General features: G+C 35.1%; 2 protein-coding genes and 1 long non-coding RNA gene across 3 annotated transcripts; 2 read left to right on the top strand and 1 right to left on the bottom strand.

Moving 5' to 3' along the window:
* The first annotated feature begins 837 nt into the window (after positions 1-837).
* LOC141674693 (protein RGF1 INDUCIBLE TRANSCRIPTION FACTOR 1-like) lies at positions 838-1,868 on the top strand. Its single transcript, XM_074481397.1, has 3 exons — positions 838-1,080; positions 1,401-1,556; positions 1,662-1,868. Exons 1-3 carry the CDS (start codon positions 838-840, stop codon positions 1,866-1,868), a joined length of 606 nt encoding a protein of 201 aa, XP_074337498.1.
* A 5,908-nt stretch (positions 1,869-7,776) lies between these two features.
* LOC141674691 (uncharacterized) lies at positions 7,777-8,778 on the top strand. The gene has a single exon (XM_074481396.1). It carries the CDS (start codon positions 7,777-7,779, stop codon positions 8,776-8,778), a length of 1,002 nt encoding a protein of 333 aa, XP_074337497.1.
* Positions 8,779-13,148: 4,370 nt separating this feature from the next.
* LOC141673037 (uncharacterized) lies at positions 13,149-15,433 on the bottom strand. Its single transcript, XR_012555789.1, has 4 exons — positions 14,807-15,433; positions 14,223-14,585; positions 13,776-14,123; positions 13,149-13,683 (listed from the first exon to the last, which is right to left on the bottom strand). It is a non-coding gene; the product is annotated as an uncharacterized LOC141673037 (long non-coding RNA).
* Between the last annotated feature and the right edge of the window lie 4,787 nt (positions 15,434-20,220).

Below are 20,220 nucleotides of genomic sequence, written 5' to 3'. Positions count from 1 at the left end.
TTTATTTTCAGTCAAGTCTCAAATTATCACAAAACATCCTCTATTTGGTAATCAGTTGTTCGGTACAGTCGTTTGATACGAAAAATAACAACCATGAGGATATAAAGTCAGATAGATGAGAACCGTTGGATGCAATAATAAAATAATATTTAAACTACTCTCATGGATCCAAAGTTCGAATCCCGTCAACAACTTATTATATTTAAACTTTTATATTCTTTATTTTAGCAATTTTCATAGGTTGAGGGCTTGAGTCCTGTGAACAACATATAATATTATAATATTTATTTTCAGTCAAGTCTCAAATTATCACACAACATTTATTATTATAACTTATTATGTTCTTCAATTTATTTTTCAACTATTGAAAATATATATCAAAATATAATAATTTTAAGATATAATTATATTATTAAAAATCATTCAATAGTTAAAAATAATCTGTGCATGGCACGGGTCATAGGCTAGTAATTATTATAAATAAAGTCCTTGAACACCTCATTTAATTCCTAGATAGTCTGTTCCCAAAATTAGCCAAAAGTGTGAACTCCAGTACCTTGTTTCAAAGTTTGTTAGTGTGAAGATTCAAGATCAATGCAACAGGTACGTACAGCGTGTATGAAACAATATGTATAATTACTACAGGCTTATTTGATTGGTTACTAATGTATTTGTTAGTTTTATTCTTATGTTTTTATACCATTTTTGTATAGATCCCTAAAAGATAGGCTTCAAACTATCGCTCTTTATGTTTATATTGTCTAGTGTGTTTTCATCGACATTAATTTGTCTCGATTAGTGACATGGAATTAGTTTCAGGAGGAACAAGTTCAAGGCATGCCAGCGTGGCTGCAAACATTTCTTGAGAAAGAATTCTTCAAGAGTTGTTCAACTCATAATCTGAGCAACAATGAGACTACCATGTACTGCATAGATTGTGATTTACCGATTTGCAAACACTGCTTCTCGCCATCAGGTTCATGTGGTGGACATAAAACGATAAGGATATATAGACATGTCTACCAGGATGCTGTTGTTGGGAAAGACTTGAAAAAATTGATTGATTGTTCTAAGATTCAGGTACATGATCAGAATTGAACTTTTGAAAACTAAATATCAGTTTATTTTTTTATTGTCTTGTAATCATATATTTTGATGTTCTGATAAATCAATTATGCAAGATTTTGTAATTTTTATTATATAGATCTGACCATTTAGGCATAATTAGTATTCTCCACTTCATATTAGTGGTACAATTAGGGGTCATCATGATAACAACAAACAGTAGTATGAAGACAATAAATTCATGGGAATTTTTATTATGTAAATAAATAAAGAAAATACCATCTATATGACAATGTTCATTATTCTTCTGATGTTGTTTTACATGGTGACATCAGCTGTACAAGTGCAACAAGAAGCGGGTTGCAACTCTGCATCCCTTGGACAACAAGATCAAGGTTCAAGAGGTAACTGAGACAAGCTCTAACTGTGACATATGCAAAAGGAGTCTTCATAACCCTGCAGCGTACCGCTACTGCAGCCTGGAGTGTAAGGTGTGTATGTCTATGGGATTCGATTCATATCTAAAAACCACATTAATGTACTCCTCCCATTCTATACAGATATGATTTTTTAATATAAAAAGTTATCTTATTTAGGTGAAGGCTATCTCAAGGAAGGAAAAAATCACAGATCATCCATTCCTTAACCTCCGAACTGCTGCTGCTGCAGATAGGGACTCAGCCCAAGCAGCAGGAACTAGGGACACAGTTGCAGCAGATAGTATGTTGACAACTGTTGAAAGGAAAAAAAAAAGCGGAAAGGAGTCCCTCACCGGGCTATTTAAAAATCATTTGGTGGGTTAGTTACTACCTTCCTAAAAATATGTTAAAACCTTCCAAAAAATATTTAAACAAATATATTTAATCAAAATAAATAAATCATGTATCTCATATAACTACAAACTCTATGAATTATAATCTATCTAAGAGCACTCAACTTCTTTGTTAGCAGGAAATCAAACACTTCCAAAACTAATTTTATTAATTCAAATTATAATAAAATAAAATATTTATTAAATCAAGGAAAAATTAAAAAACAATAGCAAATCATCGATATACACTTATCTATACTATACTATTATAAGAGAAACATGGTTTGGTTTGTTCGGTTGGTTACTACCTTCCTACAAAATATGTTAACACCTTCCAAAAAATGTTTAAACAAATATTATTTAATCATACTATATTATTATAAGTGAAACATGGTTTCGTTTGGTCGGTTGGTTACCACCTTCCTAAAAAATATGTTAACACCTTCCAAAAAATGTTTAAACAAATATTATTAAATCAAAATAAATAAATCATGTATAACTACAAATAGATTGCAGAAGAAGAAAAGACTTTTTAAAATTTTAAGTATTGAAATTTTGAATCTTTCAATAATATATAATACATAAAAAATAATACGTAAATATTTTAACTTTATTAATTTCAATAATATATAACCATTATTTTTATAACTTAGTTTTACCAAATAACAAAATAATAAAATTACAAATATTATAATCAGTCCGTGCATCGCACGGGTTATAGGCTAGTATATTATATTTGTATTTTTCAGCTCATATTTTTCTTTACTTCAGATATATTTAGTTTGATAAATTCATTTATGTATTATGTATGTGTGTATTTTTATATTTTCTGTATGAATTTTGATAACTAATAAGTTAGTCCAAAATTTTATTTTTATTCATCCACCGATTAATAATACAATATAAAAAAAGATTTTTTGTTTATGTAAAATATATATTGTACTTTTAATTATACTTTAACTCCAAAATTTTATTGATTACATATTGTTATATTATCGTCATTTACTAATTTCTGTATTTTGTTAATTATAAAGAAATTTTGCCAAATTACTAACAACATACAATCCACCTAAATATGCATAGACTTGAAATTAGTTAATGATTTGTAGTTCATTGAAATATTTCCAAAAATTCAAAGTAGACTATTAGATGGGTTTTCTCCATCAAAACTCCTTTTTCTTCATTAAACTTTTGTTTTCCTTTAATAATTTTCGAGTCTGATTGATTTTTGTTTTCCTTACTAAACTTTGATTTATTTTAGTGTGTTTTGATGTTCTTTATATATAATTCTCTCAAATATTCATGGTTTTGATTTTGTGAGAGGTTTTCACGTGTAATGTCTATAGTTAATTGAGTTAGGGGATTAGGAAATCTGATTTTAATTATTGTGTATGAAATCATATACATATATTCATATCTTTATTTTTTATGAAAAAATTCACTTGTTATTTATACTTAGAAAATTGTTTGATCATGGAGCAATTGATGTTGTTTTTGAAAAACGTAAATATATAAAGACAGAAAAAATTTGGTAATTAATGTTGATATTTAATGATTTCTCTGTTAAATTTTTTGTTAATGGAACCTGGATTTGGGATTTTCACAGAGGGATTAATATAAATTGCATGAATATGATTTGGGTTTAGTAAGATTATTCACGTTGGATATTATTGTGGAAGTAATATTGTGCTTTTGGTGGTAAGTTATATATATATATATATATATATATATATATATATTAATTTGATAATTTTCATAAATTTATTTTATTGATTTGATGATTAATTCCCAGTTCTAAAAAAGTTCTTATTAGAATATACCCTATATATACATATTTGTATATTGCAAAGTAGATATTAAATCAAAAAATATATACCCATTATCAAAAAAAATATAACCATTAATATGTTATCACAAAAATGAATATAGTTAACAGCATAGAAAAAAAATATCTTACACTCCTTTAAAAGACTGAATATGTAATTTTATTTGTAAAAAAAACTTAGAATACAATATTGTAAATATATAAGTTGAAAAAAGGAATTATTAAAATAGACATTAAACAAAATATGATATGAGACAAAATCCACTTTTAATACGAGAATAAAAAATTTATAAATCGGAAAATGATTCTCGTAGACAAATCGTAAGTCACAAAATTAAAAGCCAAAGTTTTGTTAATCCATGTACCCATTTTCAACCATTCATCCTAAACCTTCAAAATAGTTTGTTGGTTGTAAACTACTTAATTTTAGATCCATGTGAATTCTAAGCAAATCTATAGATAGATAGTTGATTCTCATATTGAGTTAAAAATTATTCAAGACCATGTAGAGTTTTTTAGATTTTATTTAATTGGGATTCAATTAGGAATTAATAGATCGAAAAAATATATACTACACATTTTAAGATTTCTTTAAAAATATGCAATATTAGAAAGCTAATAAAATTTTAATAAAGTCATTAAAATTGGTGGATTTTACTCAAATTTTAGCGAACTCTACCCTAATATTTGACACCCATAGAATTAATATCTAGCTAACTATCATTTCAATAATACATTATCCTCAATATTTTAGTATAACCATAGAATATGTTTGAAAATACTAAATTAATTATTTGTTTAAAATTACAGTTCGACAAAAATCAAATACTAGACACGACACAAAATTGATTGGAGAAATACGAATTTAGGTCATTGATTCAGGTTGACCGGACACATTTGATGGACATTCAACGAAAATTTGTAATGTAAATTCATTAATCATGATAATAGATAATAATAATTTTTTTAAAAAAAAGTCAAGATGGATCTTATAAAATTAAATTTTTTTAATTTTATTATTAGGTTAATTTCTTGAAATTCGTATATAATATTACACAATTATTTTAATCTAAATTTTTTTTATTATGACTTTTATAACTAATGTGCATCAAAGATGTTGGCGTCTTTCAACATATAATCGCAAATTATTATAACAAATTTAAATAGTGAATGCATGTGGTTAACATATTGTATATTTCATATTGGGTCAGTCGAGTGTATTATATAATTAAATAACTGGACCATTAAACTAAATAATATTGTCCATCGTTCTCGATTCTTCCGAATATTTACCCGTAGTTTCTTCCTTGTTTTCACCGCCCGTGTCCTCCTTTTAATTGATCATCTATACACCGTAAATTCTTTGAAATCTCATCTCAAATCTCCTCATCAAACTATGACAAATCTATTAACAACCAAGTGTTTTGATTTATCCAACTAATTGATCTTATATGTGCCTTTATTCGGTTGACACCTGTACAACAAGGTCTGATGAAGAGTCAAAGTATTACATGTACGTTCCACTTTCCATATAACTATGTGTAGGATCTAAGTATTTTTTTTATACATTTTCGATGTCATTACACAACATATAATCTTCGTTGTAGTATATATTGGTTTTTTGAGTCGCATTTTGGTTACATAAGTATTTTTAGTGTCGGTTTGAAATCCGGTTCTCAACTTCAATACTCTTTGGGTCGTGTTTAGTAACTTCAAAAAACTCAATTGGGTACCATCTACCTGACACACACCCGACACGAAATTGTGACCCCTGTTTCAAATACGAATATATAGCAAGTATAAATATAACTTAAATTATTTATTAATTTTGGTAATGCATTCTCGTGATCTCCCTGTATCTAGAGTAGATCTACTTTAACTCACCATTAACAAGAGGAGTCTTGCTCTTGTTTTACTATTAAGTTTAATTTGATATTTTGCTTAATTTCTCGTTTTGAACATAATGAGTTTAGAAAAAATTATTTTTCATTGAAAAATAATTATAAAGTTAGGATTTAAATAGGAAGGCTATTTCCATATTTTATAGATGCACATTGCTTTTGTTAACACCTTCTTAAAAGTTAGATACATGATCTAGCTTGAAAAATTTTATTATTTTAGTTTGAATGTAGTATTAGATATGTAGATACACTAAAGATCCATGTGTGTGACTTTAGTGCACATATTATGTTTACAAAAACGTAATTTTCAACTTCTTTAGTTTCTAACAGGTATTTTTGGAGGTTTTTTTGGTACATTACTATAATATTCGTCGAGACTTATGGATTGTTTCACCATTCCTTACCAGAAAAAGGAAAGGCTCGACAGGTATGTTACTACGAAAATTTAAAAATATAGGAGTCATTATTTAAATATGTTAGTGCAATTGAGAATTTTTTAGAGCTTCAATATATGGTAGTCCTTTGGATTAGTTTTCTAGTATCTAGCAATTTACATATTCTCCTAAATATAAATATTTATTCAACCAATTGTAATTTTTTATTACTCGACATAGTTTAATATGTTCCATCAATGAATATGTAATTAATCTAGGTATTAGTTTATAGTCATATTTATAGCCCTATTATATTATTATTTTTCAAAATTTGTTATGCACTAAGCGGGTAGAGCTGAATTTTGTGGCACGTCAAATTCACCTATTTTCTCTAATCATATTTTCCTATTGCTCTTTCGCCGAATCTCGTTATAGAATTAACATTCTATTGTGATAAAAATGTGATTAATACACTGATACAAGTTTAATGTTCTTTACTCTTAAAATAACATGTTTTCTCGTGTAAATACCGTGGTTAACGAACACGGTTTTTTTTAATTTGATGGATTAATTCATGATTTTGATAAAAATCAATGCAGTCCACTATTTCATTGGAGAGTAACGTTCTATGGATTCCACTATTTTATTGGATTCATGGAGTCCATAAATATTTTGTAATTAATATATTATGTAAAACATTACGAAACGTATTATCCTGTGAATCATTTCTGTAAATATCATTATTTTCATGACAATCTTACAAATCCCATATATTTTACAAGTAAAACAGTGCAAAAATATATTGTTCTATGGAACATGCTTAGTTTGCAGAACATTCATCGTCACATTGCAAAACATAATATATTTTGCAGTATTATACTTATAAAATGTATTTGATTTGCAAGATTTAAAAAGATTATACTCATGCGTGGGATAAGAAGTTGCAACACATATTTGAAATATAGGATTGAGGTGGGTAAATAGTGGAGAAAAAGGAGGAGAAGTTGGTTGTAGATGAGAACAAAAGTTTAGCTATAAATACAAGTAAAAAGAGGGAAGAATGGACAACACAACTCAAGTACTTACACTCATAAAAAATATATATTCTCAATATATCTCTTGATCATATTGTAATTTATTTACTATAAAGTGAAAGTTTTTTGGCTTGGGCACAAACCCAACCCGCGGTTTTTATTCCTATCCGGGATTTTCCGCGTCAATAAAACTTTCTAGTCTCGTATTTATATTTATTTTCTTACGCAATGTTCTAGTCAAGTTTAGCAATTAACCCGACTAAAAATCATAAAAACAGTTTGGCGCCGTCTCTGGGAAACTTGCTAAAAGCTTGAACAATCTACGAGCATGACCAATGACGAGTCATTTCAACAAGCGGAGGCCTCTCAACAAGCCGACAACACGGAACTGATGGCAATAGTGAAAAAGCTGCAGGCTGACATGGAAGGCCTACGATCGGAAAATGAGAACCTGAAAAAGGAGTTGACCACGATAAAATCAAGCAGCGGGCGAAGGAGTAGCAAAACAGTAAAGAGTGTCGTAAGATGTTTGTTCAACGATGAAAAAGTCGAACAAGATGTGGAAGATCCACACACAAATGAAAATGACATTGTCCTCGTGTATGAAGAAGGAAGAATCATGGGAAAATAAACCAATGCAGAGAAAACTAACATAGGAGGGCAAGGTGAGCGAGACAAAGACAAGATAAATATGAAACACAAGAAATCTTGTTCGCATAATAATATGCCATAATTCGTTAAGAATGAACTACAGGAGGTAAAGGACATGATACAAAGGATCCCAGGGGTGCCAAAGCCATTGGAAAAAGCCACACCCATGAGTTTCGCAAACTCCCCTTTTTCTGATGAGATAGCCCAAGTAGAGATCCCCAAACAGTTTGCAATACCAAGCATGAAGGTGTATGATGGCTCGAAAGATCCACAAGAACACGTCGCACAATACAAGCAGCGGATGTTTACAGTACCGATCATCATGGACCTTAAGGAGCCATGCATGTATAAGAGATTTGGTTCAACGTTGACAAGACCTGCACTACAATGGTTCGTTAATTTGCCAAATGGTAGGATTGGGACATTCGCAGATCTGGTGGATGCCTTCAATCTGCAATTTGCAAGCAGTCGACGCTTTGAGAAGATGACGAGTGACTTGTACAAGATCTACCAGAAATACCGAGAGCCACTAAGAGATTATTTGACGAGATTTAACAAGGAAAAGGTAACTATAACGAACTGTAACACTCCTACGGTGATAGAAGCAATCAGAAGAGGGCTGGGAAAAGACTCCTCAATTTACGACAACTTAACGAAGTACCCGTGCAAAATGATGGATGATGTTCAGGAAAAAGCCTTGGCACAAAGTCCAACGGTGTTGGTCAAGAAATTTGAAAAACTAAGCAATGTTGTCAGATGGCCACCCAAAACTACGAAGCCCAAGTCAAACCCAGATTCAAGATTGTGGTGTGAATTTCATGCAGACTATGGGCATAAGGCCAATGATTGTGTGGCCCTAAGGAAAGAAATTGAGGCATTAGTAAAAAAAGGCTATCTAACTGAATACATCTCAACTCAGAAGTGCAATTACGTAAGAAATGATAGGACAACATCAGGACTGCCACCTCCACCTTCGCATTACAAGGTGATCAATTTCATTGCAGGGGGTTCTGAGGTGTGTCGAGCCACATACTCTCAGGCTAAGAGAGGGGCTAGAGGAAATGGAGTTCAAGTTTCAAGAGCAGACGTCTCAACTTATGCTGGTCAAATACTATAATTCCATGATTCAGACATGGAACACGTTAGAGCACCCCAATATGACAATCTGGTCATATCACTGGCCATTGGAAATTGTCTCATCAAAAGAATACTCGTAGACAATGGCAGGGCAGTGAATATCATGATGGTTGACACCCTGAGGCAGATGGGGATGAAGGAAGCTGACATTGAAAAGAGATTCATGACACTAGTAGGATTCAGTGGGGAGACAAAAAGAACAATAGGAGAAATCCACTTACCCACGTATGCAGGAGGCATCAATTTACTACAGAGGTTTTTAGTAATTGATGGTTGATCAACTAACAATATCATTCTTGGAAGAGCTTGGATACATGACATGAAGGCAGTTCCGTTCATATTGCACCAAGTAGTCAAGTTCCAAACACCGTAGGGGTACAACAAATACGAGGGGACCAAAATATGGTGAGAGAATGCTACAAAACATGCTTGAAGCCCACAATATAACGTATACAAAAAGAGGCCCATGATGTCTAGCTAAGCGGTCCAAAAAAAGTTGACTGAGATAGACTTGACCACAGGAGGAAAGAAAGTCTTGGTAGGAGAAGATGTGTCAACTTAGATTGAGGCCAATCTCATAGAGTTTTTAACGATACGAGTAGACGCATTTGCTTGGAAACATGAAGACATAACAGGAATCAATCCTGACATCATAACATATAAGTTAAACATAGACCCCAAGTATGTCCCGGTACAACGGAAAAAATGGAAGTTTGCTCCTGAAACGAACAAGATCATCAATGAACAGGTCAAAAGACTACTCAAAGCAGGAATGATACGAGAAGTAAACTATCTGTAATGGCTTGCCAATGTTGTCATCGTGCAAAAGGAGAACAACAAGTGGAGATTATGTGTAGATTATACGGAGTTGAACAAGGCCTTTCCAAGGGACGCGTATCCATTACCACACATTGACACAATGGTAGATGCAACAGCAGGACATGAACTGCTAACATTTCTGGACGCGTCAAGCAGATTCAACCAAATACAGATGGAATCCATTGATGCTGAGAAGACAGCTTTCATAACCGAAAGAGGAATATATTGTTACCTAGCCATGCCTTTTGGTTTTCGAAATGCAAGTGCAACGTTCTAACGATGGGCAACAAAATGTTCAAGGAGCAAATTGGGCAAACAATGCAGGTGTACATAGACAACATGGTGTTGAAGTCAAAGAACGCAATAGATCATGTAAGGGATCTTGAAGAAGTCTTTAACATATTACAAGCCTATAACATGAAGCTTAACCCATTAAAATGCAACTTTGCGGTCTCCTATGGAAAATTCTTAGGACATATGGTGGCGAGAAGCGGCATTGAGGCCAGCCCGGAACAAGTTAAGGCCATCATAAATTTAATAAGCCCAAGAACGTTGAAAGATATCCAAAAATTGACTGGAAGAGTAGCTGCACTAAATAGATTCATATCCCGATCTTCTGACAGGTGCAGACTATTCTATGACGTGTTAAGGAAAAACAAAGGATTCGATTGGACAGAGAAGCATGCAAGAGCACTTGAAAAGTTGAAACAATATCTCATGTCACCACCTTTATTGTCGAAACCAATTCCAGGTGAGATGCTTTACGTATATCTTTCAGTCACGGACCATGCTGTCAGTGGGGTCTTAGTTAGAGAAGAAGGAAGTATGCAATTCCCAATCTACTACGTCAGTAGAAGTTTACTTGATGCAGAAACAAGATATTCTACCCTTGAGAAGCTAGTCCTAGCGCTAGCCATGACGTCGGTAAAACTACGTCACTACTTCGAGTCATACAAGATGTGCGTCATAATAAACTACCCCATGAAGACTGTCCTGAGTAAACCAGAACTGACGGGATGACTTTCCAAATGGTCCATATGATTGAGCATGTACGACATTGTCTATGAACCCAGGACGACCATCAAATCCCAATCCCTAGCTGATTTTGTGGCAGACTTCAGACCAAATCTTCTAAATCAAGCAGAAGAGGAACTTCGACATCTAGTGCTGAAAACAGAAATGGAACCTTGGTCTCTATACACAGATGGGGCCTCAAATCAAAATGGAATAGGACTGGGACTGGTTCTGAAGTCGCCATAGGGGGACGTTATAGTATACTCAATATGTTGTGAATTCAAAGCCATAAACAATGAATCCGAGTATGAGGCATTGATAATTAGCTTAACTACTGCAATTGATCTCAAAATCATCAACATTAATGTCTACTGTGATTCACTTTTGATTGTTAACCATGTAAAGGCAATCTATGAGGCCAAAGATGAGAAGATGGCCGAATATTTAGAGATTGTTAAGAATTTACAAGGAAGATTCGACGACTTTACCATTCAACAAGTCCCAAGAGAATCAAGTTCACAAGCTGATGCATTGGTTAGGAGCAGTGTTCAGTCATCAGAACCTATCCTCAATACTGGTCATTCATATCCTAGACTCAGCAAGAATGAGATGGAAGAAAGAGAAAGAAGCCGAGGAAGTAGGAAATGTCGACAGAACAGAAAATTGGGTGAAAAAATACGTAGATTATTTGACTCTCGGTATTTAACCAGTCAACAACAATGAAGCAAGATCATTCAGAATGAAGGCTTCCAAATTCATCATCATTGATCATGTATTGTTTAAGAAGTTTGTCACAGGACTATTGTAAAGGTGCTTGAACAAAAATTAAGCAGAACACGTTCTACGTGACATACATAAAGGAGATTGTGAGAATCATTCGAAAGGAAGGAGCATGTCCTGTAAAGTTTTATGAATGGGATATTATTGGCCAACGTTAAAACAGGATGCCGTAAATTACGTCAAAAAGTGTGACGCATGCCAACGACACGCTCCACTTATACATGCACCTTCAGAGAAATTACATCCAACACTCCCGTCTTGGCCATTCATGAGATGGGGTATGAACATAGTGGGTAAGATGCCGCCAGCTCCTGGACAAAAGATCTACATGTTAGCTGTCACGAACTAATTCTCAAAATGGATAGAAGCAGTAGCATTCCGACATGTCAAGTCAAAAGTGGTCATCTCTTTTATCAAAAGAAACATAATTTGCAAATTTCGTGTCCCTGCAGAAATAATTTGTGACAGTGGCTCACAGTTCCTAAGTGATAAAGCAGAAGCCTTCTGCCGTCAAAGGAACATCAACTTGGTCAAATAAACACCCCGCTATCCGTAGGCAAATGGGCAAGCAGAATCTCGCAATAAAATAATCATCAACAACTTAAAGAGGAGACGTACATCATGTAAGGGAAAGTGGGCTGAACAGCTCACATGGGTCTTGTGGTCGGATAGAACTACTCCAAAACATCTATAAAGCAAACACCATATAGTTTGGTTTATGGAAGTGAAGTTGTCCTACCTACAGAAGTCATGACGCCAACAACAAGGTATGGACTTTTGACAGAGGATACAAATGACAAATAATGAGCACATGACTTAGATGCGATAGATGAGCTACGTGATATGGCGAAGATACGATTGGCATCCTACACACAAAAAGTGGCTAGAAGATACAACAAGAATGTGCACGTCAGAACATTTGCAGTTGGAGACATGGTGTTGAGAAAGGTTTATTAAAACACAATGGATACAAGTGCAGGAAAATTCACTGATTCCCGAGAAGGACCACATTTAATTGATGAAATCGTGGGTCGAGGCGCGTATCACTTGATGACATTAGATGGTGCACCAGTGGCGAGGAGCTAGAACGCATATCATCTCAAAAAATATCACGTGTAATTCCCTACAGGACTGCCATCTAGCATTTGAATGTTTGAGAAGTTGAATAAGTCATTAGGACATGTAGTGATCTAGTTGCCAACGTAGGGGTTGAATCTTCTTTGAAATTTCTTAAATATTATGTTTGTTTTGAATGTTGGTTTATTTGAATATAGACATGGGTTGACACATTGGTAATTTTTATATCTCAAATGTAGATACATGGTTAGCAAGCAATTTTTCACTTAACAGAATCCTGAAACTTACGAAGGGGCTGATCACCCCACTCTATACCAACATTATATAATGGCTACCACAAGGTGACAATTTAACATGAATGTCTTGAAATTTACTTACATAACGAACATAGGCAAGAAGCCTTAAAAATCTCATTTTAACGAAAGATACTTCAAGGAATATAATATTTATTAGCAACTTTTTACAATGCATGCATCGACGAATTACAATTATATAAAAAAAAAGAAATAATGAAAACATAACGCACGAGTCCAAGACAAAAACAAAGAAGGTCAAAAAATTAAGATACGACAAATAAAGAAACAATGAAGGTTTAGATTGAAATAGTCCAAAACACGAACGATTCCTCGCTTGAAAAGCAGAATACAGAATTGAGCACAGTCAAACAAAATAAAGAAGTTCAAGACATTACATAAGGAAATCCTTGAGAAATTAAGTACTTAAGGCCAACACAACAACATCAAATATCTCCTGGATTAATACCGTCTGCATATTTGGACATGTCTTCCACAGGATTCACGTCCCTTGGGGACTTGAGCTCTTGACCAACAGGAACTTCTACCTGGAAGGCATCATCAGGATAAAAGTCATTGTAAATTTTGAGAGTATCAGCCATGTACCAGGATATCCATTCACCACGACTATACTCCAACATCATCTCAACACGAGTACGCATGCTTTGTTGGGTAACTACTTTGGAAGCTTCTTCACGCATCTCAGACTCTAGAAACTGGACCCTTGTTGCAAAATCATCTAACTCTTTCTATATTTCTTTATCCATCTTGAGGTTTTCTCCAGCCCGCTCAAGTACAGCACGGAGCTTTTCAGAACAATCTTTGTGCTCCACTTCAATCTGACTAAGCCTTTTGAACTCATTCTCATAAAACTCGTGAGCAGCCATGGTGTTTTGAAGAACCTACAAGACAAAAAAAATAACAACTCAATGAGACAACTCAACAAAATAAATCGAATAAGGACCAAAAGTGATAATACAAGAAGGACTCTTACGTGGAAAGCATGACCTGATGCCTCATCAAGAACACGACTTATGCTCTTGGTAGATTGAACCTCAAGGGTTTGAGGAAGCAACATATCACCGAGAAGGTGTCCAAAAGGAGGAAGCTTTGGTGTGAACATCGTATATATACATGAAAAGTGGCATGAAGTGATCTGTTACGCCAAGGGTAGTAGAGCTAGAAGAGTCAGTATTGACTTTCTTAGAGAGAGGACTGAAATTGGGGCTTAATATGATAGGGGCTTTAGATGATTCCGTTTCAGACGGCTTATCTTCACGGGCTCTTTTGAACAATTCCCTACTAGTAATTAGCAGCGGCTTGATCACAGGTGGTTTAAATTCTATAACAAAAAAGAAAGGCTCAATATATGATAAGAGAATTGTGGAAAAACATATGGATAGAAATAAATACATCAATAAGTGGAGTATGGGGCGTATACCTTTGTCATAAATACACCCAGAGCTCATTCCAATGCTCTTTCCTTCATCTTTGGGACTTTCACGGGATTCTGAAGATAGACTCAGGACATATGTTGATGGATTAACAACATGTTTGATCGTTAGCCGACTCCTGGTTCGACTAGAAGCACTATTTGGAACAACTTTTTCATTATCATCAACATCAACATTTCCTTTAGATTTCTTCATTTTCAGAATGAAGTCATCTACATCAACAAGTCCCGCATTACGGATTGGCATGTGAAGGTAATTGAGCCACAACCTGTCGGCAATAGGTAATACAAGGATCTTCTCGATGGTGTCTTTGGTTTAGACATTCTTTTCATCAAAAGAAAAATCAGGGTCTGCGCAACATAGATCCAGTAAACAAAGGAAGAAATTGAAGAACAAGATGATGCATGCAGAAAGTATGATAACATAAAATCATGTAGACTACGAAATAAATAAAGTGCAAAAAACATAAATGAGAGCAACATTGTAGAAACATGCTTGCATGCAATCATTACAAAATAAAAGAAATGGAAAGAAATTTCTGGAGACGACAAGGAATCAGACGAAAAAATACCTTTGCTACTCTAACGCTCAAGGAGATAATCAGCTTCTTCCCCCAAGGATGTCTTCTCAACAAAAAAGTAGTCGAGTTTCCAGCCCCTATCATTCATATTATCGTTGTTCAACACCAAAGGGTCGCCCTCTAAGTCATTAGAAAAGCAATAGCGACAACCTCCATATTTTTTGAGACCATACGAGTACTTGACGACATTCACATCAATCTTCAGATTATGTTTAGTTTCAATGGCCTCCAAATAGGCGAGGGACCTCTATGCAGAAGGCATGAGTTGGTCAGGAGCAATTTATAAAGCAACAAAAACATCAGCAATGAGTTTTGGAAAGGGGAACACCATCCCGATCTCAAAGGGTTAGTAATAAAAATAAACCCACTTCATATACCAATCTGCGAGTTCAATCTAACTAGGCATCACAGCAACAACATCACAAAGAAACAGGAGTTTAGCTTCCTCGAACTTCTCTTTCTTTAAACCAGTGGGTTTGTTGTCATGAGACTAAAGAACCTCAGTCGGAATCCATTCGGATACAACGAGAGAGAGATCTTCAGCATCAACATTGCGAGAAGAAGAGGATTTGGTATTTTTCTTAGCCATGGATGAATATGGAGAAAGAGGAGAAAAAAGAAATTTAGAAGGGGTGACGATTGGGGAGTACGAGAGAGATGATATATAGAGTGATGAAAAGTGTGGAGATTAGGATGAAATAGAAGTGATAAGTAAAAAAGCTAACTGATGTGTATGGGAAAGGAGATATTGCGGAGGAGTCTTTGCGTCAGTTTTGAGAAAGCTGAACAAGAGATAAAAACAACAAATGGAAGATTGAGGGATTTTACAAATTTTAATAATAAAAGGTTTGTAAAATTAGGGGCTAATGTTGAGATTGGATTTTAGCTCCAATTGCAAATGGAAGTCCAACAATAAATGGGCTGGGAGAATATGGGCTTGACAGATTTTTGAGATTGAAGCCTAAATGACTAAGTCAATAGAAGCTCATGCGTGGGATAAGACGTTGTAACAAATATTTGAAATATAAGATTGAGGTGGGTAAACGGAGGAGAAAAAGGAGGAGAATTGGCTGTAGATGAGAACAAAAGTTTAGCTATAAATACACGTAAAAAGAGGGAAGAAGGGACAACACAGCTCAAGTACTTACACTCATAAAAATATATATTCTTAATATATCTCTTGATCACATTGTATTTTATTTACTATATAGTGAAAGCTTTTTGTCTTGGGCACAAACCCAACCCGCGGTTTTTATTCCTATCCGGGATTTTCCGCGTCAACAAAACTTTCTAGTCTCGTAGTTATATTTATTTTCCTACGCAATGTTCTAGTCAATTCACTAAAAAACACAAATATATATATATATATATATATTTCGAGTAAAATCCTATGGAGACCATATTTTAATCGTAGACCTCAGAGACCACTTATGTTCTGCAATCAAAATACTATGAAATGTGTTATTTTGTGAAGTATATTTTACGAATATCACTAATTCATTAAAATTGTTGAAAATTACTTAAGTTTAATAAGTATGATGTGTGTTAGGGAAAAAGCACGCGCTAATAATGCACGCAAGTATACGCGTTCACAAGTAATATAGAATACTTTCTAGTTCATTCACACAGAGACTCAGACTAATTATGTTCCACTAACACTCACTCACCAATGTATGATTACTTATCAATGTTAAGACAATAACACTTAGATTTGATTAACTAATTATTAACTACAATTAACTAAGAGAATTAAACACTTAATCAACACTTGAATTAACAATATTAAAACACTCATGATCATGAGATCACAACTTCATTACTACTTCTTTCAATAGTCATTGTTACCCTTAGCATGCAACAGTGATGATATTAATCGAACAACACGAAACTGATAAAAGCCAACTTTCATTGTACTAATACCATTCTACCAAGCAACCATAATTAAGACAGAAGTTGAATAGGCATCAATTATGCTGAGTCCCTATATGTCTGCAGAAATTGACAACATAACGATTTAAGCACAAGTTATTCCTTTTGATTACACCGGGCAAGTAAAACGGTTAGAGTTACCCATTAATCATGCATACACATACATGAACCTATGCTAGCATGGCAAGTTCTAAATCTCAAGATCCACCGTCGCTTCACAAGAGATTACGACCCTATCTTATATGTTCGCGACACACATAAGACGAATAAGCACAACCAATACTAGATATCATACAATAATCACACACTAAGGTATTAAACAACTAACTAAATAATTCCATAGTAAATCCGTTACGACCCCATGACCACGATTAGCCCATGATAGCACTCATCATCATCATGGGTTCATATGAAAACATGATAATAACACACGCAAATAATAACTAAAACTACTTATATTAAACCAGAGTACGTCACAAGAGTAAATAGGTTCAAAGTAGAGGAAACTAGCATCCAACGTTACAACGAAATAAAGAATCATAAAAAAATATGCTTCCTCTTCATTGCGGTGTGCTAAAAAGGTATTCTTCCTTATCTCCTCACTCCTTGATTAATACTACGATCCAACCTATGTGAAACGTCCCTGAAAACTACTTATATAGGAGTCTCGTAAAACCCAGCTAACTCAGAAGTTGGAAGTTAAACAAAACTAGGAGTCCAAAATAATTATTCTAAAATTTCGTCCCTGAGCGGGCGCTCAGCTTCCTGAGCAGTCGCTCAGCAGAGCTGAGCGGGCGCTCAGACCCCTTCTGGAAAATGCTCTGTTTCTGCTCCAAATTTTTGCTGCATTCTGCTCCTATATTTCCACTAGCAATGCCAAATACATGCCAAGGCTTATTCTTGATGAAATCTCCCCAGAAATGCAATTAATACCCTGAAATGCACAAACACTAGAAAAACACATCAAATACACAAAATACTTGATTTCAAGACATCAATTCAAGCCATTATAAGATGTTCTAAGTGATATCAAATGCCACTTATCACACCCCCAAACTTAAATCGATGCTTATCCTCAAGCGTCACCGACTCAAAAACAAAACAAAAACATGTATGAATGCAATCTATATGAAATGCAGCAATCCCCCTTACTATGACCAAACCAACCAACTTACGACATCTCAACAAATGCAATTAGGCGAATAAATATCAATCAAATCATGAAAACTAACATACAGTCGGAAACGTGGTGTGTGCAGATGCTTAACAGATATGCTTCAAAACTAGATAAATTATCATAACTCGACTATCCTCAAGGTAATCACATGATTATACGAAGAATAAAATTCTAGGCACAAAATGACTTATAACACTTCAAGATTTCTAGAGCTTATTACGGAATTATGCTTTTTATTTATCACAACAAACAAATGCTTATTTGACCGTGCAATGAGTGAAGTCCACAAAAGATTTATGCAATGGCATCCATGTAGGGAGCGTTAGGTTAGCGGATCCCAGACTATAAAATCCTTAGGTCACTAGGCACAAAGTCCCCTAAGAACTTAATAACTCGAATACCAAAGAGCCCACTCATGATCAATTATGCATTAACTCTCTAATAATTTTTTTCTTTTCTTTTTTTTCTATTTTTTTCAAAATTTCTGAGCAAGTGCGTTTCACTCCATCTTGCTCAACTCTAGACTACTCGCATAAAAATACGAGCCGGCTACTAGCCATTTGACGCCTAGCCACAATTAGCAATGAATTCCACTTTTTACTCCAATTTTTCTTTTCATGCCTTTTATCACTAAGAACCTATTATAAATTCTAAGCATAATCAATATATTAACCTTGAAAACCATCAAACCATAACAACAATCTAGTCCTTAAGCATTCTCTAAGACTTAGTGAAATTACAAGTATTTCTAGCATGCATGTCAACCTACAGGACTCAACATCACTTTAACGATATCACTACACTCGCATCAACATCACAAATCAATTGGCAAAGCGCAAAAGGACCATGGTATATGGATGAGCTACATGACATGATAAATAAAGCTATAAAAAACCATAATGGCAAAAATATGCAATTATATGAACTAAACTATCATGAAAATGCAACTATATGACACACACACAAAATATTCCTTAACTACCACCCCCAAACTTAAAATCTTCACTGTCCCCAGTGAAGGTAGTAGAAAGGAACACAGGGTATACCTACTCGGAGAGATCATCATCATCATCATCACCCTAAGAGGGTGGAGTATTAGGAGGCGGATATGCAGAGTCCTGACCAAAAACTGGCCACTGGATGTCAGCTCCAAGGCCTCTATAAGCAGTCCCAAGCGCAAGGGTGAACTCCTAAGCAAACCTACTCTGCGTCTCGTACATAGCATCCATCCTCCTCGACATCGTCCTATACCGGGCATCAGCCATCCCAGCACCCTCCTAAGCTCTAGAAGAACCAGCATCATCACGTTCTGGTCTCGCCATGGTAGCACCGGGTGCTGGACGCCCTCTTGGAAGATGATAACCCATCCCATGCTCCTCGGGCTCTCCACCAGTCCACTCCTACATCGCATTTAGAGTCCCGGAGTCAATAGGAGTGGCCGGCAGCTGCAACTGCTCGTGAGACGGCCACTGAACTCCCACTGCTCGGCAAAGCTTTATAACCGTGGGTGCATAAGGGATGTTCATGTGCTTAGCTCCCCTCAAAAACTTCAGAATCCCTTGGTAGATGAACTCACCAAGGTCCACATAGTACTCCCCATTCAAAATACCCCATAACAACTGTGCTCGCTCAACTGTGACCTCATGTGCATGCGAAGTAGGAAGAATATTAGGGCAAATAAAGGCATTCCATGCACGGGCATACCTATTCATCGCAATCGCCGGAAAATGGCGATACTCGTTAGTCCCAGTCTTGAAGGTCCAAACTGTGCCCGGCCTACAGAGAGTAGGATAAATCAAATCCAAGTCAAAATCCACAGCATTTTTCTCGTTCCAATTCTCCTTCGTGGGTTTCCTCTGTCGCTGCCCAATCACACGGCGAATCGCCTAAGGGTGATAATCCACCGTCATCCTACACACAACAGAAAAACCCATTCTTTTCAGCTTTCGCGTTCGCATAGAACTCGCGAGCAACGCTCATCGGAACTGCCTCTGGTGACTCATAAAAAGCAATTCAACCCTTCTCAGTAATCATTGACAACAACTCACCATCCCTCCCTGATGGTAAGAATCCCCTCTCCTTCAAAATCGGCTTACCTAGAAGCCTAGTATACTCCTCCTCAGCAGCCCTATCAAACAAACGAGGCCTCGCAGCAGTACCCCTCAAAGAATCAGCAGTAGGAATAGTGCTACTGCTATCAATAGTCCTGGATCTCTTGGGTGCCATTGAAACTGAGAAAAAAGTGTTTAAGAATTGTGTTTTTGAATATGGGAGAGAGTTTATGGTTTGAAAGTGTATG

The sequence above is a fragment of the Apium graveolens genome, chromosome 7 (assembly GCF_009905375.1).
Source record: "Apium graveolens cultivar Ventura chromosome 7, ASM990537v1, whole genome shotgun sequence".
NCBI classification, from domain to species: Eukaryota; Viridiplantae; Streptophyta; class Magnoliopsida; order Apiales; family Apiaceae; genus Apium; species Apium graveolens.
Note: the sequence above shows the minus strand (reverse complement) of the source record. Positions and strands in the feature narration are given on the sequence as shown.

What these genes read in the sequence shown, in the direction of transcription:
- LOC141674693 (XM_074481397.1), top strand. Translation starts at nt 838, where the DNA reads ATGCCAGCGTGGCTGCAAACATTTCTTGAGAAAGAATTCTTCAAGAGT. An exon ending in TTGATTGTTCTAAGATTCAG is followed by an intron (nt 1,081 to 1,400) that starts GTACATGATCAG and finishes TGGTGACATCAG; the next exon opens with CTGTACAAGTGCAACAAGAA. An exon ending in ACTGCAGCCTGGAGTGTAAG is followed by an intron (nt 1,557 to 1,661) that starts GTGTGTATGTCT and finishes TATCTTATTTAG; the next exon opens with GTGAAGGCTATCTCAAGGAA.
- LOC141674691 (XM_074481396.1), top strand. Translation starts at nt 7,777, where the DNA reads ATGATACAAAGGATCCCAGGGGTGCCAAAGCCATTGGAAAAAGCCACA.